This window comes from Rattus norvegicus, chromosome 10 (assembly GCF_021556685.1).
Source record: "Rattus norvegicus strain SHRSP/BbbUtx chromosome 10, alternate assembly SHRSP_T2T, whole genome shotgun sequence".
NCBI lineage: Eukaryota > Metazoa > Chordata > Mammalia > Rodentia > Muridae > Rattus > Rattus norvegicus.
The window spans coordinates 62594275-62618203 of NC_141543.1; the positions used below are offsets into that span (position 1 = coordinate 62594275).

The window sequence follows — 23929 nt, forward strand, 5'->3', positions numbered from 1 at the left end:
TGAGAGACTCAACTCCATCCCCCTACTCCTACTGGCTCCCAAAAAATGTGAAGTTCACCTTCTCTCAACTTGAGGGCCAAGTGATTCAGCCCAACACACCTCTACAGAACTCATTGACACCAGTCCTTGAGAGAAACCCCACCATGGGACCTGCCCTAATGTAGGATTGGAGGTTCCTTTAAGCACTTCACCTTAAGTGATACGGAGCAGTGCAGAGGATGGACGGGTGCTTGGAAATAAGCCTGAGTCATGGGGTCATCACATACTAAGATACCCAGAGTCACAAACACAGACAACAATGGATGCTGAGGGGAGGGTGTGCCAAAATCAGAACCCTCAAACACTGCTGGTGGGAATAAAATGGGGCAGCCTCTGTGGAAGGCACACTTGAGATTAGGTATAGAATCACCACTCCCGGGCTGGGGATTTAGCTCAGTGGTAGAGCGCTTACCTAGGAAGCGCAAGGCCCTGGGTTCAGTCCCCAGCTCCGAAAAAAAAAAAAAAAAAAGAATCACCACTCCCTGTCTATGCCCAAGGAAAATGAAAATATATGTCCACAAAAGGTGCACATGATTATGTAAATTATTCAAAATAGACAACAGGCAGAAACACCCCAAATACCCACCAACTGACAACTGGATGAACAGAACCTATGGATACAGTAGAATAGTATCCAGTCAGGGAAAGTTCCTATACATGACACATCACGAGGGTCGCTATGCTATCATGCTAAGTGAGAGAAGGCAGACTCAAACACATGTGTGACATCATTTACATTAAATTCTGAGAATGGGGAGTCTGCAGAGACTGACACTGGATGACTGGTTACTCAGGGAGCAGTCTGCGGCAGCGTGTAAGGGAAGAGGACTACAGGGAAAGGGATTTCCTTTATGAGGTGACAAAATGTTTTAAAACTGACCATGGGTCCCGTCCCATACAACTGTGAATATACTAAAATCCATTGAATTTGACACTGTAAATGTCTGAATTATGTGATAGGTGAATTATGTCTCAATAAGTATCTTCATGCCCCCAAAAAGTTGATTCATGAAGCGTTAGTCACTCTGCCTTTTAGGACTGTTTTTAGGACCCTGCTTACTGATCTTTCTCCCTACACTAGAGCTGCTCACCAGGGCAACAGTGTGTCAGTATAGTCTCGAATTGTGCCCCATCCCAGCAGAGGGACTGAGACAGAGTAGGCAATGATGGCAGTGTGCTGAGAGAATGAAAGGATGTGTGCTTCCCAGATCCTCTTCATCCCCAAGTCCCCACAGAGGAGCCCCATCTTCAAGAAGCCTGATGTGACCTACCCTGGCAATCCTATCCATTTTCATCCTGGTGTGCACATCTCTGCTGTGGCAAGGCTCATCCCAAGTCCTACTTAATAGCTGAGAGCCCTGGGCACAGGCAAGATCTTCTGTGTCAAGTCCACGTTTTCAGAAGCCTGGCATGGAGCAAGCATTCCACAGCTGCCCTACTTTTGCCATCCCCGGAGCTCACACCTGCTCCTTCATACAAGCCCTCGGCCCAGCTAGAACAGAGACGAGCTCTACCAGGCAAACCGGGGTTCTTCTCTGGGACATGGCTGCCCACGCTCTAAAGGTCAGCTGCCCAACAAACCCAACTGCAGCCAGCTTACCCGCAACTTGACCTGGGTTCGCTTTCGCAGCCACTTCTCCCGGGGGTTAGCGGGGCTCAGAGCCGTGGGGTCCAGACCAGTGCTTTCCTTCACACTTGCACTCTCGTAACGCATCACCTGGCCAAGAGCGAGGAGGGGCTTGGTGGCACATTCTCCTGTGCGTTGTCCTTCCGTCTCGCCAAATGGTTGCCAGCCAGGGCCTGCTTCTGACCTCCCTCCTACATTGTGCAGGACCCTGTTTCAGCCCTGGGAGCTGTCTCCCTTCACACTTGTCTGGACAGCTGGAACCAGAGAACTGTCCCCTTGGTTCCTCTGCTTTGGGAGCAGCCTCTGACCTTCGTGCCTGAATCCTGCAGCTGCCTAGTTAGCATTCGTTTGTTCTCTGCCTTCCATATAATATTACAGGTGACGCTTGCCTAAGACCAGCTGGAGCCATGGACTCCTGACTCCGAACTCTCGCCTTCTCCAGGCCGTTGCTTCCCAGTCCCACTTCTCTGGTCTAGACCTTTTCTGCTGGGTCATTCTCCTCAACATCCACAAATGCCTACCACTGTTCATTTCATATAAAATCACTCTCTCCCTGGATACCCTCATGCCTCTTAGTTTCCATGGCACCAAGTTCCCCATAAGACTTCTTCACTCCATCTCCACATCCTCACCTGCCTCCTCTGTCTACCCCAAAAGCTTCTGTCCCCTCCACTGAAGCCACTTCTGCCATGTCCCTAGGACTTCTATCTCTCCTGTCTACTTACTCCAGGTTCTCCTCCAACCCATGGGGATGATCGCGTCCACTCCTTCAAGTGGATCTTCCCTGTCTCCCCCAAGGAGCTTTCTGAACTGCTTTCTGTGGTGACCCCATTGGTATCCTTATGCAAGGTCTGGTGGCAACACATTTTTGTCTCCTGTCCAGATATCCAGTCCAGATATCTTCCCTAAGCACCAGACTTACTTCCCCAGCACCTACCCCATGTCTTACCCTGCAGACACACAGCCTTGACTCCCCCAGCCCAGATCCCCTCTGCCAAAGTCCTAGGAAATCACTCCCATGGTTGCTCAATGGAAAGACAGGACCATGTAGCTAGCGCCTTCCCTCAGCTCAGACCTCAGAAGTAACTAACACTGAATCCACATGTTATCACCCCTTTGCACCTAGTCCAAACTTTCGTGCATGTCCTGACTGGGCTTGTATACTCTCTGCTTCCTAGGGACACTAAGGCTCCTCTCCTGGACCCCATAATGGCAACCCCAGAGCTCCCTTCTCAAAGGACAGGTCAGCTGATAGCTCTTCCTTGCTCACATTCCTGCCATACCCAGGTAAGACCACACCAGACCTTCAGAACTGTCCCCAACCCTCTGCCCCCACTACCCCCCAGGCTCTGGACTTCCTGCCATTCCATTTTAAAGACAAAGACACTAAGACCCAGAGGGACCAGGTATGCATCACTCCATACCCTCCATCTTGTCACAGAGACATAGCTTCATCTGCAGGTCCTACTTCATTATCTAGAAAGTCGGGGTTCTTAACGGCATCCCCTCTGTGGCCTGTCATTTCTCTTGATGTCCATACCCCAGTGCTTTCCCGCCCCTGTCAGAGGCCAACTGCTCCACATGGCCTCAAGAGTAGCCTGGGATTCCCCAGAGGGGCCAACAGACTGGGCCCAATAAGGGAGCCACAGTACCTGTCTCAAGATGAAGGCAACCACATCAGTAGACTCCCAGTAACTGGCATGGAAGAGGTGGGGCAGGGCCACTGTGGGGAAGGCGGTAAGGACATCCGGGCAGTACAGAGCATAGTCAATCCTCTTGGTTCCCCACCACTTGGCTGTGACTGTGGGGCCAAGAGGAAGGTGAGGACAGAATGGCCAAAAGCCAGCAGGCACAGGCTCAGTGATGACGTGCCAAGAAGCATGGGGCCACAGCACATGCACAGGGTGAGCTGGATCGGGGGTGACTCCTGCCCTTTCCCCAGCCCCTCTGATTATCACCACTAAGATATGGGCTTCCAACTCGTCACAAGGAGGAAGGCCAGCCCCTTATAGACAGTCACAGTTGGACCCCAGGGGACAGCTCCACAGTAATTTCCCGAGGGCTCTCTCTAAGGTCACAAATTAGTCTGTGCTTGCAAAGGTCAGGGCACAGTGTTTGATCAGAGATCAGAGGCCTGTATAGGGTCAGAGGTCAAGAATGCACATGAAGTCAAAAACTCAGTCATGGGCCATGGTCAGAGGTCAAAGCTCCATTCAAAATCAGAAATCAGACTCAAAGGTTAGAAATAAGGCTAAGCTGAAGCTGGTAATGTTTGCCTTGCATGTATGAGGGAGGCCCTTGGGCTTAATATCCAGCAACGAGTTTGGAGATGGAGAAAACATAGTCCTAGCTGATACATTCAGGGCTCTATCCTGAATCAGAGCTTAGCCAGCTTAGGAAATCAGTGAGGACGCAGAGGGAAACCAGATAAGTCCTCCCTCCACCCAACGCCGTCCCCTATCCCCACCACTTTCCCAAAGACAGGAATGCCATCATGACAGTCATCATGTCATTATGACAGTAGCCCCGCTGTGGGCCCACCACCCCCAGAGAAAGTCCCTGTCCCTCAAATGCAAGCTGGGCCCCAAAGACCTCACTCACTGCGGGAGGCACCCATAGGTGCCAGGCTGTCCGAGGACTCTGAACTGTCGCTATGGGAGCTGCCTTCGCTTAGCCTCCGTTCTGGGCGCTGGGATCTTGGGGCCTGAGGGGGCGAGGCAGGGGCATCCAGAAGCGGGGGGCTTCCCCGGGAGCTGCCCTCCAGGAATAAGGGGCTGTGGGTGTGCAGGGCATCAGCTGGAGGGGGAATTGCAAGGTCAGGGCAAGCACTGAGTATCCAACAGAGTGGCTTATTTAGTGCCAGCCCCATGCTGGGCAAGAGACTGGAAATGTAGAGAAGCCAGCCCAGGAGTAGCAGGCCACAGGCACCCCATACCCACACACAGAGTACAAAGTGTGAGTGATATAGACATATGTGGTGAGCTCAGCATCACCCTATCTCCCAAACACTACAGGGAAGCCTGGGAAGTTGGCCCTCAGGCCTAGCTGAAGTCATGAGATAATGCCTAACCATGTCCTCTCTCATCAAATTCCTTCCCTGACCCACAGTGGCACATGGCTGAGGTGAAAGTAGATGGAAATGACTTCAGCTGGCAAGCTGGGGGTGGGGGAGAACCTCTAACGGAGAACCCGTTTCAGAGGGAACATCGAAGTAACAGAAGTAGGCATTGGAGCCTTGCTTCCTCACGGAAGTCCTAAACAAATATATCCCTTTGAGATGAGGAGCAAGGACGGGTAAATTCTAATCCTGAAATGAGTTATGGGTACAGCATCTCCTCATCTCTGACCTCTGAAACCATTGGGCTAGAGTTCCCCAATGGCGATATGGAGCTATGGAGCCAAGACTGGTTACCAATGCTGGGCCTGTCTTTGGCCATATCATACCCAGTCACACACATATTCCTTTGAACCTAGAAGCTACTGGTTCTTCTCTGAACTAACCAACAGCTCTGTCCCTCCAATACAACCCTCCTCCAAGCCCTGGCCAAAGGCTACCCCTTCCATGAATCCCAGGATGACACACTCTGCTGTATCTTTGCAGGGTCTAGGGTGGGCACAAGGAAATAGCCCTAGGCAGGCACCTTTGACTTGTCCTCAGATCAATAACTCTACTGTTATTCCATCCTTAGTCATAGAAGCTCAAATGGGAGCCAGCCAGTGGATGGGGTGGCACCAATGCCTGGCACAGAGGCCCTTGTCATAAGCAGTTACTCTAGGGCATTGAAGCCAGCTGGCTTCCTGCCCAGGCCTCTCACAGCACAGCCCTGCTCCCATGAGTCACCCCATAGCTGACAGTCTGAGAGGCTGAGGCAGAATGCACATCCCCAGAACTACCAGCCTCCATTCAACACCCTCTCACGCCTCGGGACCTACCGAGCAGGAGAGACTGTCCGTCGCCCAGGGGGAATCTCTGGTAGCGAGGCACGCTGACAGGAGGCACCAGGTGGAACTTGGGCTCCAGCAGTGGCTCAAGCCGTGAAGCAGAGGGATCTGCACAGTGGAAGAAGCTGTAGACCTGGCTACAGGCAGGACGCATCTGGAAACCTGGGTGAGTGGGAAGAAGACACATGCAGAAGCCCCTTCCTAATGGCTCTACAGGGCTCCCTTGAATGCAGCCTTCAGTAGCCTTCTCTCCTACTCAGATACATGCAAAGCCCCTTTCTAATGGCTCTGAAAGGCTCCCTAAAATGAAGCTTGAGTAGCTTTCTTTTCTGCTCGAGAACCAAGAACCTCCCCTGGGTCCTTGCTACCAACCTTAGTTAGGGTTTCTATTGCTGTGACAAAACACCATGATCAAAAGCAACTTAGGGGGAAAGGGTTCATTTCATCTTACAACTCTCAGGTCACACACCATCACTGGGGGAAGTCAGGGCAGGAACTCAAGGCAGGAACCTGGAGGCAGGAACTGAAGCTGAAGCCGTGGAGGATGCTGCTGGCTGGCTCACTCAGTTTGATTTCTTACACACCCCCGGACCACCCACCCAGGGACAGGACCCTCACACGATCACCAGTTATGGAAATGACGCAGTCTTGCCTACAGGCCAATCTTGTGAAGGCCTTTACTCAATTGTGGTTTCTTCCTCTCAGATGAATCTAACTTGTGTCGATTTGACAGAAAGCTAGCCAGCACACTCCCCAGAAAGCAAAAGGCACAGTTTGGCACTGAAAGCCTTTCCAGTCTGCCCCACCTACTGGCACCATTGTACATAAACTGTGCTGCCGCCCTGATGAACATCGGCAAACTCCCTAATTTCTTCCTCTGTGTTCAAACAAGGCTTCCTTCAGACCACAAGGTCTTCTTCCACTATTCACACCGAGATACTTCCTTAAGTTCCTCTAACCACCACTCAGCCACTACCCAATTTATTAAGCCAACCCAAGTCCCTCCTGCTAGGACAATGGCTTAGAGAGATCAGGAGCTCTCAAGGCTAGTCAGAATAGGCGAAGCACTTCCTACACTGGCCAGCAGGTGTCTCCATAGAAGCCCTTGCCTCCCACCAGTCCTAGGTCAGGAGCTAGGGTGTGAAGCACTCTAAGTCTCCTTGGCAACACAGAGACTGGCCAAGAGCTCTGCCTCTCCTTGCTTCAGCTCCTCACCTCAGAGCTTCAACGGAGAGCAATGAATGACAGTCTGAACTCCTGTCCTCAGACTCTCTATAAGGTCATCAAATGACATCATGTGCTTGCTTTGTAGGGGCTGGAAAGGTGCCACAGGGCAAAGGTCCCAGTGCTAGTGTTGGTAGAGAGGTTCTGAGACCCATGTGGCTGCAGGCAGTCTGCTGGACACAGGGAGGGAGGGTTTGCTGTGATAGGGTGAATGTTTGTGGCCTACATTCTCATGGGGCATGACTACAGGACGGAGGAGTGATTAATAATCTAGGGGCCCATGGAAGGGACAGTGAAGTCCACCGAGCTGCCTCATCTTTGCCCAGCCTGGGAAAGCTGCTTCTTCTCTCCCCAGTTTCTTTCATTTCTCTGTATCCAACTTGCCTCCATCACTCTGTCCACCCTCCCACTCCCCCAGCTTGATTCCCCTGAGCCATTGGCCTACCCATACCCACCATCTATCCCAGGCAGCACTGTCCTCCGCATGGCCAGGACCAGGCCCAGGGGTGAGCCGAAGAGGAAGAAGTCAGATACGTCAAAGTCAAAGCGACCCAGGCTGACCTCAGAGAGCTGGGGTGTGCCAGCAGCAGGAGCCTCAGCCTCATCCTTCAGCACACTGGAGTGGATGCTGCCAGAGGGGGGGACGGCAGGTCAGAGGAGAGCCGGGACCATGGGGGTGTCCGCCTAGCAGCACAGAAACATTCCAAGGGCAGGGTGCCCAGCCCTCTGTTACTGGAATGGGACTCAGAACCAGAGACCACTTTTGACACCATCCGCAGGGGCTCATGACTTAGCCTTGGCCATCCGGGCTGACATTTGGCTGGAGCAGAGTTCAGCAAACATTTTCTGCATGGGCCAGGTGGTGAGTCTGAAAGATTTTACAGGCCACCTGCATCCACCGCCTGGACTTACTCTGCCATGCCAGACAGCCGCAGATCATGCTTAAGCAATGTGTGTAGCTGGGACCTGCTACAACCTGGCTGAGCCCTGGAGAGCATCTGAACATCCTGCACCCCTGCATGCTGTTTGTAACAGCCACTCTAAACCCCTGCACTTTCCACAGGAGGAGCCTGGCTGCTGGTGGTGCTGTTAGCAGCAGGGTTTTAACCGTAACTCATGTTCCAGGCAACAGGCAGGCACAGGTGCAAATAGCCCCACCTCCCCACTCCCCTGAACAGATGCATTAGAGTGGGATCCCTCATTCTCATCCCAAGAGCCTGGGATACCCCAAGGAATCTAGCTTGTGTTTAGCCACAGAAGCCAAGGCTGCCTCCCTGGTCTTCCAACAAGCACCAGAGCCAGTAAATAGTTAAACCGTGACACAGGTTGACAAGACAGATCAGTCATCCCCTGAAAACAAAGTCATCTAAAATCCTCAAGTTAGAGAAAAACTTACAAAGTAACAGTTAAAATGTTGCACGCAAGGCTCCACCCTCAGGAGTGAACCAGCATGCAGCCTTCTCGCACTGCCTCCTGCTCTCTCAGCCAATGATGATGAGGTTTAACTATGTATACTCCATGTACGGCATGGTCCTTAGACACTTGCCAACTACTTAATTGCCAGAGAAACAGCCATCTGTTCCTGCACCAGAGGGGAATGCTGGCTGTGTTGTGCTCACTACTTAAAGTCGTAGATGTCTGACTGATGGCTCTTCAGATCTGGGCTTTCCTAAGCGATGCTTCACGGATGAACCAGAAATGTTGAGGTTTTCATCTCTCAACCCTCCTTTGTATCTGGATGCTATTCCAGAGGCTGACTCGATAGAGGGGCCTTGACATTCATAACCCTACAGAGCCTGCAACCTCCTATCCCACCTCCAGGAATCCATCTGCAGGAAGAACAGAGTCCTATCCCAAGACCACTGTGAAGGCCAACCCCTTTGCATATATTTCCTAAAGTTAATGTACCTGGAAGAAAGTTTAATTTATATGTTAGGCACATTAAGAGAATGACTAATAATAAAATAACTTATAATAATACAATGTGATAAAAGTTATATAGGTGTATCTTGCGAAATACTATATTTTCACATTTTCTCTCAGAGAGGGCACCCTGCAGCTTCTCTTTGTCATATCCAAATCGCCAGCATAGTCATTTACCCTTAGCCTTTGGGACCCTCACAGAGTAAAGCAAGGATTATGTGGCGCCATGACGGTGGATCTGATTCCCTGGCACCAGAGGGGAATGCTGGCTGTGTGTGGTAGTGGGTAAGCAGCGTAGACGGAGTGGATGCACTGGACAAAGGAGTGACTGGTGCCCAGAGCAGGACAGCACGAGACCTCATCATGCTGCTTTTCAGAGTTTACAAGTTACAGTTTAGAACTGATTTACTTCCGGAATTTTCTATTTGGTATTTTCAGACCGTGGTTGGCCGACCGTAAGTTCGTGGAACCACAGTATACAAACCACAGGTAAGTCAAGATTACTGTAAGTCTAGCAGATACATTCGTGTTTGTGCACAAAGGTCCATAGTGTAGGAGCTAGAGAGCTGGTTCAGTGGTCGAGAGCATTGTGCTCTTGCAGACAACTGGTCCCCACCCCCTCAGGCAGCTCACGACCACCTGCAACTCCAGTTCCAGGGAATCCACGCTCTCTTCCGGCCTCAGCAGGTATTTGCATGCACAGACACACAGACACACGGACACATAAGTAAAACTAAAAATAAGCTTTTAAAATATATATCCAATGTAGTGCCTTTTATAGCAACAAAAAACTGAAACCCTCCAAAATATCCAATTAGTTGGATTAAGAAAGTAGTTAATGCCCAATTTTATGCTACATTAAAAATATTTACCAATTTGTTTTAATTATTTGGGGGGAAGGTCCCAGTGTAAGAGGTTTTCTGTGTTTTAGTAAAACTATATACAAATTATGTAAAATAAATACTGTTCTGATGGTGCCATGATACTTGCAATTTAGGAGGCAAACAAAGGAAAGTGGAGAAGGGTTGAAAGCAGAGAACTGAAGAAGAATGAAAAGGAAAAAGCCCCTCCCCCACCACCAATTTAGGCCCATGTTCAGTGCTCATTTCACTCCTGAATAAATGTGCAGGTGGTTTGTTTAGCTTCTCAACAGCCATCTCTTGTAGAAAGTTAAAGGTAGTTTGTGGGGTTTGTCATGGCCACAACACCGAGGTGAGGACAGGGAGAGCAGACTGCTGCCCCAGCTCTTCAGGGCCCAATGGTATGACTTCTACTTCTCTGAGAAACAGTAAGTATGAACCCTGGGATAGTCCACCAAGAACACCCCTCTCTGTGGCCTCACTAGATTGGTCAAGCTATTCAAGAAGTGGCTGGGCAGCCCTATCCTTTTGCAGAGAGGAAGCCAAAGCCCAGAGAGGTGCAATAGACCACGCCCTGGGTCTACAGGTTTGAAAAGAGCAGAGACAAACAGAAAATTCCCTGGTGTGGATACAGGACCAATGACAAGTGGCCCTGGTTCCAGGAATCCCATGCTGTCCGTGAGTCCCCGGGAGAAGTGTCCAGGATGACTGGCTGGTCACAGGCCCTGCTGGTGGGTGACTCTGAGCCAAGGTCCTTACTCTCACGGATGTTGTGATGCTGTGATGCAGCTGGGGGAGGGTTACCTTGAGAGGAAGGCGTGATGCTGGGTGATAGCCTCGCAGTCATATGTGGAGGAGTCGCTCTGTTTCCGGGTCAATGGCCTCTTGGGGTCCTCATCCTCCACTCCACTGGAGACATCGATGTTGCTCTTGCTAAGACGCTTGCTGCTGGCCAGATTGCAGTCCTCCTCCACCACCACAGGGGTGTCCTTGAGCAGAACATGTGGCAATCACAGGGGTTCTAGGGCCCTGCCTCCTCCCCTTGGCGTAGGTGAACCCCCCCTTCACCAAACATGTGCTCATGGTGGCAATTGGTGGTTTACACACAGCCCACCTCCTGTGGCCACAGGGATGGACCATCAAGTGAAGAACTGGGCAGCTCTCTAGGGAGACACACATTAGCATGCATCTTCTGTTTCTTGGCCTGTGCTAGCATGCTATTCCCATTTAACCCTTTGTACCATAGGTGCCACAACGCCAACATGAACCCCTGGAACTGCCTTCCCTGGAGAGCCACCTGATCCTCTGCTCTCAATGTGACACACACAGGGACATCCCCCTCTACCATCCCCCAGCTTGACCTGACCATACCTGGGTACTGCTGATGCTCCCCTTCCGGCTGCTACTGCCAGGGCTGTCCCCTGAGGGCCCCGCACTGTAGCAGATGGCATCGAAAGCCAGGAGGCCGCCCACACAGTCCCCGATGAGACACACCTACAGAGGTACAACTGGGTTGCAGGCTTACCTGCTGAAGCCCTCTCGCTCCACATCCAGTCCCAGTAGGGGCATGCTCCCACGAGAGAATAAGGAATCTGTCCTAGTGAGTTGCTTAGAGCACAAATGGAGGGTAGGCTTGTCTTGACAATAGATTTCCTTTGGGGTCAATGGTCAGGGAGTCAGACTAGCTAAGGGTCAGCACAGACTCCACATCAGGGCATGGGGATCACCTCCTCCCCATCAAAAGCCTCCTTCAATCTCAGATGCTACAAATCTAGCCTGCCTTGATCCTTGCAGCAGATCCCTCCCCTTTTAGATGGCAGCTGGCACAGAGTGAGAGAAAGCAAGATGCCCTACCTGCCCATTGAAGCCAATCCCATCAGAGGACTTGAGAAACTCGCCATAGATGTGGTTGGCTCGCTCGATGACAGTGGCAACAGCATCCTGGTACTGTGGGGAGGAGATGGCCAGCAGGGGAAGGGCAGCCAGGGGAACGTGGTCCTGGCTGGTACTGAGGCAGCCCTCGTCGTGGCTATAGGGGTTCAGGCTGAAGACAGGGGGGCCCAAAGTCAGCCTAACCAGGACCAAGAAATGAATGGCACCGGCCTTTGGGCTCCTTGCACCATGCCCAGCTCCAGAGACATTTAACGACCCAAGAAAGGTCCATTGAGGCAAATCACAATGGGACAAGGGGAAAAAAGGTAAGGACTCAAGGCTATGCTGACCCCATATATGCCAGCCCATGCCAGCCTGTGCTGTGGCATAGCCATGCTGTCTGTTGGGAGCCTAAAGACATCCCAGTTCAGAAAGAAGATAGAAAATTAGCTAATGTAGAACAGTGTGGGCAAGCAGAATCGTGATAGACTTCCTGGAGGAGGAAGGTGATAAGTTAGACTCTCAAGAGAGGCTTTGGGAAACTGAGAAGGGAGCTGGGACAACGGCTCCGGTGTAAAGGTGACACCACCTAACTGCGTGTCTGTTTGATGGTATGTTCTATGTTCTGTGCTCAGGGGGCATATCCTCTGCTTCGTCGGTTTTGCAGAGAGGGCTGGGGACCTGCATTACAGAACTCCACTCCCAGAGGGCACTATGTCCCTCCATCTCTCTCCTAGGATGTCCCTCCCTCTCCAGGCAGCTTAGACCCACCTGACTTCCCATCCCTACCCAAATTGCCTCTGTCCCCTGGCACCCTTAACCCTGATGCATTGTTGGGCCTGACTGGTTAGAACAGACACAGAGGAAGTCTGAGAACTTCCTACCTGAGGCCATCAACCTGCCCTTACCCCATATGACTAGTTCCAGAGTGCCTAACGCTCTGAGCAGACTGGACCAACAGAATCTAGGACAAGTGACAGGACTCAGGCACCTTCAGCAGGTGGCAGTGTCCTAGCAGTGTGCCATGCAGGTTCCCACCAACCATTTCTCATCTCCAAAGAACACAGATTAGAGGAAACAAGCCTCGATTGCAGCCAGAGAGATTTTAATTAGCCTAGAAGGAGCTCCCTCCCAGCAGTGATTACTGGTGATTAATGGCCCTGGCAAAAGCTGCCTGGGGGAGAGGTAAGCTCTCTCCTGCTGTCCCCTCAAACAAAGGGTCATCCATCTTCCTGGAGATAGGGATGACCCAGTTCTGGAGGTCAGCCATCCTGGGGGCTGGGGGTGAGAGGCAGGGATCTTGAGATGGATTGTGGACCAACAAGATTAACTCTGGGACTGCTGTGAGTGTGAGGGACTGGAGCCTTACCACCAGCTCAGCCGCTCCTTAATCCTACAGCGGAAGAGCAGTAGCAAGCCCTTGTCTAAGCAGATTCCAGGGCCCCACCCACTCTGCTGCTCCACGGGAGCCTGCACATCTTGCCTTTGACATGGGTCACAGGAGAACTGGGGCAATTGGCTAAGCTGGGAAGCCACAGACCTAACGTGCTTCCTGTCTTCTGTCTCTGTAGAGAACCACCTGAGGGCATCCTGGGAACTCAGGAGCACCAGCCTCTGAGCTCTGAGAACCATTCAGAGAATGAGCAGGAAGGGGAAAGTCCAACCCCTGCTAGATCCTGGGCCACTGGAAGTGAGAGATGGAGCTCTCGTGCCATCCCACACTGGAGTCCCTGGAAGCACACGTTTCCCTTCTCTTGAGAGCTTGAGTGTACCCTGAGGAAGAAAGGCTAGAGGAGAAGCTTGAAGGAAGGAAGGACCTTCTGAGGTCATATGAGGGGAGCGTGAGAAGGGGGTGCCAATAGCTCCCTTTCACCCCACCTGTGGAAAAGTCTGGCTTCCCTGCTTTAGTAGCAATAATGTCTTCTAGGCCACGTGGGCCCTGCAGGTGCACAAAGCCTGTTTTGCAGACACTGGGAAAGAAAGCAGGTGTCCAACGGGCTCCAGGTACCCACCTCCAGCCACTTCAGTAGTGACACCTGGGGCACTGGGACACTGGAGCCCTCAAGTCCTGGCATGGTGGATGAATGTCTCGGCAGGACCCAGTTCCCACAGAGCCCTTGGACTCTCAGCCTGTCCCTCACTATCACCCTTGTGCACCTTGGGAAGGACATTTTGGCACTTGCAGGAAGTAACCTAGTGTTCAGCCCATGCTTCTGATGTAGCAACCTTCCCCTGCTGTGAGTTAGGACAGGACATTGCCCACCAAGAGGAAACAGAGGCTAAGTGTGGTCCTGGGATATCACTGTTGCAGCCAGTGACAACCCCGATCTGTACGGACACTTCCCGAGCGCTGCGATGGGTTTAGACCCACAGACCAGCACCAGCGCCCTTACCCTCTGGGAACCCGTTAATAACATTATCACCTCCATTTTACAGATGGGGGTCTTGAGGTAGAAAGCAGTGACACAATTCCCCAAGCTCTCAGAGCCAGGATCAAGACCAGGCTGACCATAGAAGAAATACGCTTAGCCACACGATGACATGGGAGTCGACTTCTCTGGGAAGACTTCCTTGACTGAGTGCCAGAGTGCCTTGGGCTAGTTTCCTTAGAGCGTCTATCCCTACAGGGCAGTTCTCTGGAGTGAAGCTGCCATGGTGTGACTTCCAGCTCCATTCTCTGGTTAGTTGGGGAAATGGATAAATCTCTCAAAGCCCGTTTCTTATTTCATTCAAACGCAAGCACGGGAAGTGGACCTAGGCTAGCACAGGGATCCTGGCATCCCCAGGTCTCTGACAGAAGACTCTTAATGAGCATATCCCACTAGAGAAGCTCTCAGCAATTCTGACGACACCAGACAGGCCTCAGCAGGTGCCCCCAAGGCAGGCTATCCCTCATCTCGCACCTCCCACACCGAACTCAGACCGTGCAGACAAGCCAAAATGACTCACTTAGAGACGAGCGAGAAAGCCTCCGAGCAGATGGCAGGACAAGGGACGAACTTGATGAGGATGTGTCCCAGGGCAGCAGGGAAGTGGGCGCGCGTGACCTTCTCCAGCACAGAGCTGAAAGTGTGAATGTCGGCTGCTTTGCAGGAAGGGTCACCAGAGCCGGTGTCCAGGACGTTGCCCCCATGCAGCACCAGCAGAAGGACATGTGTCTTGCAGGAGCGCTGTGAGCAGCCTTCCTGAGAGGGACATGGCAGGGATAGAGACAGGCAAGCAGCAGGCACTCAGGAGAGGGGGGTTACGGCTGACATTCCACAACCGCTGTGGGACTGTGGTGCATCCCGAAAGCTACTAGGAGGGCCAGACCCTCAATGGACAGCACAGAGAGTTGAGTCGAGAGTGACTCTTATGCCTACGGGAGTCTGAAGCCCAGAGAACAGCAGGGAGCTACCCAAGGGTCATACAGCCAAGAAGAACAGGATGGAAGTTAGGCAGCCTGTCTAGCCTCCTAGGGTTCTTCCTACGATGCTGGCCGGATGCCTCCAAAACGCAGCGCACCTCGACATCTTCGTGGATCTCGATGCTTCCTTGGGCTGGGAACTTCTGCCTTCTAAGGGACACCCGATACAGTTCTCCTGCAGAAAGGATAGAGAAGGGATGTAGCAGGCTCCCACTATCCTAGTGCTCCTTAGGTGCTGCTGGCAGCATCTGGGAGGGGTCCTGGTTTATTGGGATGCTAGAATTATAGTCCAGGCCTCCAGCTCTTGAGCCTATACAACACAAAATGGCTTAGCCCTTCAAAGGGCCAAACTGAGGCCAACCATCACAGACAGGATAGCCTAAGAAAGAGCTGTCCTTTTTACTTCACCAGTAATGGCAGTCCTGGTAGAGTCCTATGACATCCAGGAACTCGAGGCAAATGCCCCTTGAAAACAGTTGGAGAGCTGCTGTGGTTCATTTCGTCTAAGTGTGACCAAGCTAAAAGATGTCCCATGCCTCCTGGATGGGCCTTTAAGGAGCTTCCAGGAGAGTTTAACTCTGACCCCAGGGGCTGAATTGAGAAGATTCAGTCCCTGGGGTAAGCAGACATCATCTCTTCTGCTGAGGCCCGAGCCTAACAAAAGGGTTGGAATGGTCATAGTGTTGTCCCTAGGATATTATGTTTCTGAATGTCCACCTTCCGGCTGGAGTTAAGGGCTTACATCCCTAGCTCCCCCAAAAGCTCAGGCCTCTGAGCTTAGACAAAAACTATATTACTATAGTTCACAGGCTTTGTATGACTGGCAGATCACAGGACTTGTCAGCCTTAACTGCTGTGGAAATCCAGCACTCATTAGACATTTTTCATCTTCAGTTTTGTTTTCCTGCTTTGGGGAGAGGCTGTTGCTTATTTTCCTTTTATTACATTGTTTGTTTGTTTGTATATGTGTGTGCACATACACACATACAGAGGACAACCCACAGCAGTCATTGTTTCTCCTTTGATCATGTGGGTCCAGGGATCGACCTCAGGTTGTTAGGCTTAGTGGCAAGTGTCTTTATCTGTGGAACCATTTTACCAACCTGGTTTGTGGTATTGGTGGTGGTGGTGGTGGTTTTCTTTTGTTTTTTTAACATCTATGAGTATTTTGCCTTTGTGTGTGTGTGTGTGTGTGTGTGTGTGTGTGTGTGTGTGTGTGTGTAACATGTATGTCCCTGTTATCCACGAAGGTCAGAAGAATGCAGAACATCAGATCTCCTGGGACTGGAGATACAAACAGTTGTGAGCCACCATGTGGATGCTCACGGTTGAACTCTACAAGAACAAGTGCTCTTTGAACACTCTGAAAACGTGTCAAGTTTGCCATCCCAGCCCTCTTATATAAAATATCTGCTTGGGACTGGGGATGCAGCTCAAAGGTTGAGCAATTGCCTAATATGCCGCAACAAATAAACAAACAACAAATAAACAAAACAGTGAAATCTGGTCGATGCTTTCAGTGGGATAGCAGGACTCTGAACTATAGGACCATGACCAGGGGGAGGTGACTACCCAGAAAGGGAAGGCCACCGTCTGGGATGATGCTGGCATCGACTAGGAGCTTTGGGGTCACACAGAACTGCTCTTCTCATTCCTGCTAGCTGCCTAACTCAACACCTCCAAGGGTTTTTTGGGGCCCCTCAGCTCCCATTGCTCTAATACAGGGGTCTATAGCTAAGAATAGAATCTGCCGCTTGCTTCTTAAAGATTTTTTATTTTATTTATATGAATACATTGTAGCTGTCTTCAGACACATCAGAAGAGATCAACAGATTCCATTACAGATGGCTGTGAGCCACCATGTGGTGGCTGGGAATTGAACTCAGGACCTCTGGATGAACAGTCAGTGCTCTTAATCTCTCTGAGCCATCTCTCCAACCCTGCTGCTTCTTTTTTGTAAATAAAGTTTCTTTGAAACACAGGCAGCTCATCCATGTGCACATCACCTATGACTGCTTTCACACTGCGGCACCTGACTTCAATAGTGGCAACAGATTCAGCCCTCAAACCCTAAGATATTTATTCTCAGGACTTTCCCAGAATAATGTGCCAATCTTTGATCTAAGGCCCGTGCTCCTCACTTCATCAGACTAATCAGACTCTCCTATGGAAAGAGATCTCAGACATCTCATAGCCACCCTTTACTTAATGATGCCTGCCACCCCAAGAGCCCTTCCTTCATCCAGCCCACCATGACTCCTCTCCCCTCCCCCAGGAGATGGATACTATTGTCTCTGTGCCTGAAACTCACTGCTGGATTGTGAAGCACTTGTTTGCTCTGTCGATAGGGAACTCACCTTCTTGCTCAGAAGTGGACTTTGGATGAGGATAACCCTCCCGTATTTGCCCTCTGACCTCTACAATGTTTGTGGGGGCCTTTCCCATGGCTCTGTAGGCATCCCTAGCCAACCAAGGTCTGGGTCAGCATTCCCCAGCTTGGTCCAGGGAGAACTATCTGCAAACACTTCTAGACAAGGAGTTGTTCTCATTGGGGAAGAGCAGTTCTGAACCCTGGGGTAGGGGCAACTTCCTTGTGAGCTCAGAGTTGCTTCAGTGTGGATGAAAATCGTTTCCCGAATGGGGCAGTTTGGCTATCATGAGAAGGAGGCCAGGACAAGCACTCCTAAGGCCTGGCTCTGCCTGCCGCCTTCTAATTCGCTTATCTGTTTTTGTCATTATCGCTATAGATGAATGAGTGCATGCATGTGTGCATGCATTCTTGTGTGTGCTTTGTATGTGCATACATGCACAATTGCCACAGACTGCATGCGGAAGTAGGAAGATAACCTCAGACACTGGACCTCACTTTTCACCTTGTTTGAGACAAGGCTACCTACAACCTTCTGGGAATTCTCTATCAATTTCCCATCTCGCAGTAAGAACGCTGGAATTACAGACACATGGTCTACCGTGTCCAGCTTTATGTGAGCTCTGGGGATTCGAACTCAGACATGCACACTTGCATGGCAAGGGCTTTACTCATTGAGCCATCTTCCCGACCCTGGCTTCACACTTTCATTTTGGACTTTTATTGAGACAAGGTCTCCCTAAGTAGCAAAGGCTGGCATGGAGTTCTCCATCCTCCTGTCCCTGCCTCCTGGGTGCTGAAATTGAAGACCAATGCCATCCTTCTCTCTAGCCCTTCTGTCTTTTTCTGAGTACAAAAAAAACCTGGCCCTGAGCCTGAATAGGGGAGGCCTGGGTTCTGCACTCAGGGCAGGATGGCAGTAAACGACCACAGGAATGGGCCCCCTTCATTGAGCCTTATTAAGGGTTGGCATGTGTTAAGTGAGCCATTTCCCCAGCTGCCTTCTCAATTTAGACGGCTCTTGTCCTTGGTCCCATTTTACAGATGAGTAAACTCTAAAATCTTGAGTTTACAGATCCCAGGTCTTTGGAGCCAGCCAGAAAACAAATAAAGCCAAGAAATCCCCACTAGAGGGCCCCACCTCCATGGATGATAGCACTCGACCAGGTGGTACCCTGCCCTTCTGATGGAAGCTGCAGGCTATCCCTCCCTGAAGAAGCAAAATGCAGAGAGCATCTGAAAATTGAGTCCAGATCCACTGCTCAAGTCTTCTCTTTCTACAACAGGAAGCCATTTGTCACGGGGATAGGGTGTCTGGAAAGAAGCCAACACCTGCACGAAGTTGTAGCCTCTTGAGCATGGCTGCCCCTCTGGAGCAAGCGATGGAGGAGTTGGCCAAGGTCAATAGCAACAGTGAGGAGGGGGATAGATGGGGCATCCCCACCTCTGAGCCTGTGGTCTCCAAAACCACAGGCCTTGAAACCGAGACATGGCTTTTATCGGCTGTGTGACCTAAGCCTGTTTTCTCAGGAGAGCAGGAATGCCACAGTCATATTATAGCTCCCTTATGGAGCCGCAGTGACGATAAGAGTCTCTATGGGTAAGGGGGCTTTAGAACAAGGCGTGTAATATGACACCTGTGATCTCTGTTAGCCTCTATTGTTATCCTTATTATCTAGGGTGCGGGGGAGGGGGGCATGGCTGACAAGATGGGCTGGAGGCTGATAGGGACAGGACCGCCTCCACACTCCCTGCCCTGCCGCCAAGTCCCTCCCCGAGCCCTGGCAGGCTCACCGACCTCACTGGGCTGGGTGCCTGCTTGCAGTGTGATTACAGGATTAAATGCTGTGATTGCCACAAATTACCATTGTGTGGCTATAAATAACTCGGTGGGAAGACATGAGGGTCCTGCTGTCTCCCAGGTGCCATGCCCTCTACTAGGTGGAGGCTAAATCCTGCATCTTCACTGGTGACATAGATCTAGGAGCCCCCTCAGCCTCCATCTGCCTGGTGTCAGCCACCCTGGGGCCCTCACGATACTCATAGAATTAGTGGATGTGCATGGCATCTTGGCCATAGATGGTGCTGAAGCAGTTTTCAGATCAGTAGGAATGAGAGCTGAGGGCTGGAGGCAGGATAGGGACATCTGCAGTATCAACTCCCCTGCATCACCCCCAGGAAATGTCTCACTTTCTCTGCAGTTTGGGGACAGAGCCTTGCTTCCTTGGATGCACAGACTCATACAAGTTGTACTCTCAGCCACCAGGAGACCTTGCCTGGTTGATGCAGATTCTGGTCCCTTGAATACTTCCTGCCAGGACCACAGTCACCCACAGTATAGCTGAGGCCTCTGTGAACAATCAGGAAAGTAGTTTTAAGGCTGCCCTGTCTGTCTGTCTGTAGTCCATAAGGCTTTACTTTGTTGCTATTGTTACTGTTGCCACTGCTGTTTTGAGACTAAACCTTACTGTGTATCCCAGGCTGGCTACCACTCCTTGGCAATTCTTCTGTATCAGTCTTTTTTTTTTTCCACCTCCAAGACAGGGTTTCTCTGTCTAGCCCTGGATGTCCTGGAACTTGCTTTGTAGACCAGGCTAGCCTCAAACTCACAGATCTACCTGCCTCTGTCTTCCGCAGTACTAGGATTAAATGTGTGATCCACCACTGCCCAGCCTGCCTCAGCCTTTTGCATCCTGAGATTATAGGGAAGAACCACCACACCCAGCAAAACCTAGTCCTTTTCAGAACCTCCCACAATAAGCAAGATCACTGGGTCTCACTCTCCCACAAGAAAGTACTCTCCACTCCTTGTCACCTTTGCTTATGCCCAGCTTTGTGTCTCTGAGCCTTTCCTCCCCTCACAAACTTGAAAACTGTGTATTCTGCAAAATCCAACTCAGTAGCCACTTCTCCTGGCCAGTCTCCTCAGCTCTACCTAGACCAGGATGGCTACCTCACAGCTTGCTGAATGGGGCATGACCTGCTATTTTAGGGTTACTTTGTTTTCCATCAAACTAAAAGAAGTTTTCAGCTTTCAGGGGCTAGCATAATGATCCCAGGTGCTCACAGCTACACAACCTCTCTGAGCTGCTCAAGTCCCCTGAGACCCCAGGTTCAGGGAGGAGCCCCTCTTCCTCTGGGAAGCGTAATTCCCTGAGCAAGTCCTTAGAGGAGCTAGGATCTTAGATGCTCTGGGAATGTTACCACCTCCTGACTTGACCTTTGGAGGATTCCCAGTTTTTCCTCCTGAGAAGCCACCTGCAAGGGGCCCAGGGACCTGATCATCAAGCAGCCTCTTTCTTTCCACCACCTGTTTGTTTCTGTTTGCATGGCCTTGTTCAGGCTGGGTTCCTACTAGGCCCAGACTTAGGGTAAGTAAGTTGTTTTTGTGACATTGTTTAATGGTGGCCTTTGAGGCAGGCAACTACCACAGTGCTGCTCCCAGCACCCTGCCTGCCCCAGTTCTGGGATGGTGACCCACCCAGCTCACCATGGCTCATTCTGATGGCTGAAGAATAGAGGCTATTTTTGCTTAATCATAGTCTTGGAAATCACAGATCGTGATCAGCCCTTCTAATTACCGTACGCCACACTGCTACAGAGACAAAAGCTAAGGTCAGCGCTTGTGTGCTTGGTTCCCTAAGCAAAACATCACCCTAGCCTAGCAGGAGAGCCCAACTGTTTCCCCTCCCATGCCACTCACTGCTGGGACCCAGCAGGAGCGAATACTCATTACTCGGGCTTATTCTCCATCCTACCAATCCTCTGGCAGTGACTATCACCTCTACCAGCTACCCATAGGGAGCTGGCGCAGCCTAGGACCAGCTTAAAAGGGACCTAAATGCCTGCAGGACATGGAATCACACATAGGTAGAAGCAGAGTTGTGCATCAACCCGATGGCTTTGTTCTCTTGCTCTAAACTGGATCTTGAATGTCCCACCAGTGCCCACATATTGAAGGCTTGGTCCCCAAGCTGCAGTGCTGCTGGGAAATGGAGTCTGATAGGAGGAAGGAGTGTGGCCTTCAAGTGTCTCTGGGTCCTCCAGGCCCTTTCTGTCCCTCCTTTGCTCCCTGGCCAGCAGGAGGTGAACAGCTTTCTCCATGACATGTTCCCAACACTGTACCATCCGGGCTCCAAGCAATGGTAGACTGACACCTCTGAAACTCCAAGCCAAAATAATAGGTAGGGACTGATCTCCAAGAGCAGGATACAGAGAAGACAGAGGGAAGCAGAGAAAATAACAGGCCTTTTCCAGAAGGTTCCTGGGCTCTCAAAAAAAACAGGGAGATTTCCAGTCCAATGAAAGCCTGGGGGCTATTGAAAAATGAAAGTGAACTAGGTCTGGCTGAGTTCCACTGAGTGTTCGACCTATTTTTATCTAAAGGTAATCGTATCAAGCAATGTTTGGTTGGTTGGTTTGGTTTGTTTTTCTGGGGTTTTGCTTTTGTTTTTGGTTTGGTTTGGTTTGGTTTTTAATTTTTTTTACCAGTAAGTTGGCTAACATGAGCCTTCTTCCTGATTCTAGCCCAGTATTGTTGCCTAACAGTCCCTGAAGGCTCCGCAGAGCTGGACTGGGAAGCCCCTAACTTCAGTCACCATCCAGACTCCAGGTCACCCTCCCCTACAGATGCCCCAGACTCCAGCCTTGAGAAATAACATTCTAAGTAGGTAGAAGGGATGAGGCAGGGGTCTGAGCCTGGTAGACAAAGGAAATCACCAAAATGGTGTAACTTTTTCTGCATGCTGGGACAGGGATTGAGCTCCTCCTCTTCTCTACTTTTCTAGATTTTCTACCACTTCCTTAGTTAGCACATATTTATTTTACTCTCAAAGTATTTATGAATATGTACACTGGGTGGACACTATAAGCTTGTGTTACTACATTTGCAAGCTGGTAACGAGCTTAAATCTTGTATTTGGTTTTAACACATAGCTCACTATCCCTTTCTGACTTCTACTCGACTGGTTATCACCCAACTTGGGTCAGAGCTTTAAATATCCAAACAAATCCAGCATAAAGCTACAAGGATCCCAAGCTTGGAGATCATGTGAGCAAAACAAAATCATGTGACCATGTCGAAGTTACATGTCTAAAACTTATGTAGGCCATGTAACTCAGTCTACATAATGCAGGGCCGCAAAGTGAGATTGTCCAAACCAGAATTACAACTCCCAATGAGGACTTCAGGCCACACTGAGGACATAGGTAGAGACTGATAACTATAGAAAGTGTAGGGGCCAGCCCAGAGCAAAGTAGACCCAAGTGGACCTGCAAATACAGACTGCTTGCCCAGGGTGCAGAAATCACACTGGAGAGCCACTCTGTAGATCCATGCTCTAGAAGCTGTGCTGGGTATAGCAGATTTTCAAGACAAATTAACGCAGCTGATGTACATGTAGACCCATGCCATGGATGCCGTCACAGATCTCCTTACTCTGTGGATACACCCAGTAGATCCACGCTACAGCCCCACTCCACAGATCCACACTACAGATCACTCAGTAAATGTACACTGTAGTTCCACACCACAGGTCCAACCAGCACATATCTACATTGCAGATTCACGACACAGATCCAGTTACAGATGCAAGCTGAGCCATGTTTGAGCCAAGGGAGTCCAGGGCAGGACAACAGCATGTCATGGTGGATTGAGTATCTACGGCTTGAGCCTACTTTGGAAGTGTTTACAGCTGTCTACAGTGGCCTGTGCTGGCCTGTAGGCTGGGAGCTTTTCTTCACCCAGGTTATGTAAGCAGGTTATGCAATATCCACTTGGTAGGGATGCTGGGATGGAATTTTCACCCAGTGTTAGGAGGATCTAGAAACAGATTCCTCCTGTGTCTCATTAACCTTCTCAAAGACAAAATCTAATAGTACCCACCTGACTTTGCTTAGCTAACAGGTAGAGGTCTTCAGTGAACCTCTTTAAAGAGACACTAGCCACTTGGAAGCTTGGCCCTTGGCCCCTACTAGGGTCTGGGCCTTAGTAAGACCCTCTTAAGAACATACTGGTGGTCACCCTAAATGAGCATGGGAACAGCTTGGAGAAATAACTCAGCTAAGGAAACCCATGTCAGGGATAGAAAGCCACTATCTTAAACCAAGGCTGGTAAGATGACCAGAAAGGTGTGACAACCCCAATCTGGTGTCCTCACTGGACCCTCCGTACTTAACATAGGAACCTTCATCTGTGTCTCAAGTGTCTAGAGCAATCTTCATGTCTTTCTGAACACCTCACGGAAACGGCCAAGGCTCATAAGTGTTAAGGGAATCTTTCTCCAGATGAAGTGGAAGGCTTGAATGTAAAACGTTTTTACATTTACATTGGTTTGTGTTTGTCCCAGATGGTGGTGCCGTTTTAAGGAGGTTGTTGTGGACCTGGGGTCAAGGTGGCAGATATCAGCCTCTAAGGTCAAGGCTTTCATGGCCAGGCCTTCTACACATGAACTGAAACTGAGTCAAAACAACAACAACGACGAAGCCATTTTCTCCTTTAAGTTCCTGACATATTTTGTCCCAGTAGTGAGAAAAGGTAACTGATACACACAAGGATTTGAACCCAGGCCTCAGGTCAGGCCTGGCTTTGTTCTTTCTAAAATGAGGAAGTGAATAGAAAGGGACGATCTCTTCAGTCCTCTACCGTCCGGTGGCCCCTGTCATTGGGT

General features: G+C 50.6%; 1 protein-coding gene across 4 annotated transcripts in view; it reads right to left on the minus strand.

The window, feature by feature from the left end:
- Positions 1 to 23929, minus strand: part of Pitpnm3 (PITPNM family member 3) — a 90825-nt gene that overhangs the window by 12382 nt on the left and 54514 nt on the right. Inside the window, exons 5-14 of one of the 4 annotated variants that reach the window (XM_087570489.1) lie at positions 14992 to 15068; positions 14437 to 14550; positions 11470 to 11659; positions 10987 to 11109; positions 10420 to 10604; positions 7288 to 7460; positions 5600 to 5770; positions 4268 to 4462; positions 3319 to 3467; positions 1640 to 1756 (exon numbers count right to left, since the gene is read on the minus strand). In XM_087570489.1, coding sequence (XP_087426615.1) covers positions 1640 to 1756; positions 3319 to 3467; positions 4268 to 4462; positions 5600 to 5770; positions 7288 to 7460; positions 10420 to 10604; positions 10987 to 11109; positions 11470 to 11659; positions 14437 to 14550; positions 14992 to 15068 — 1494 coding nt within the window. 4 annotated transcript variants of the gene reach the window in all.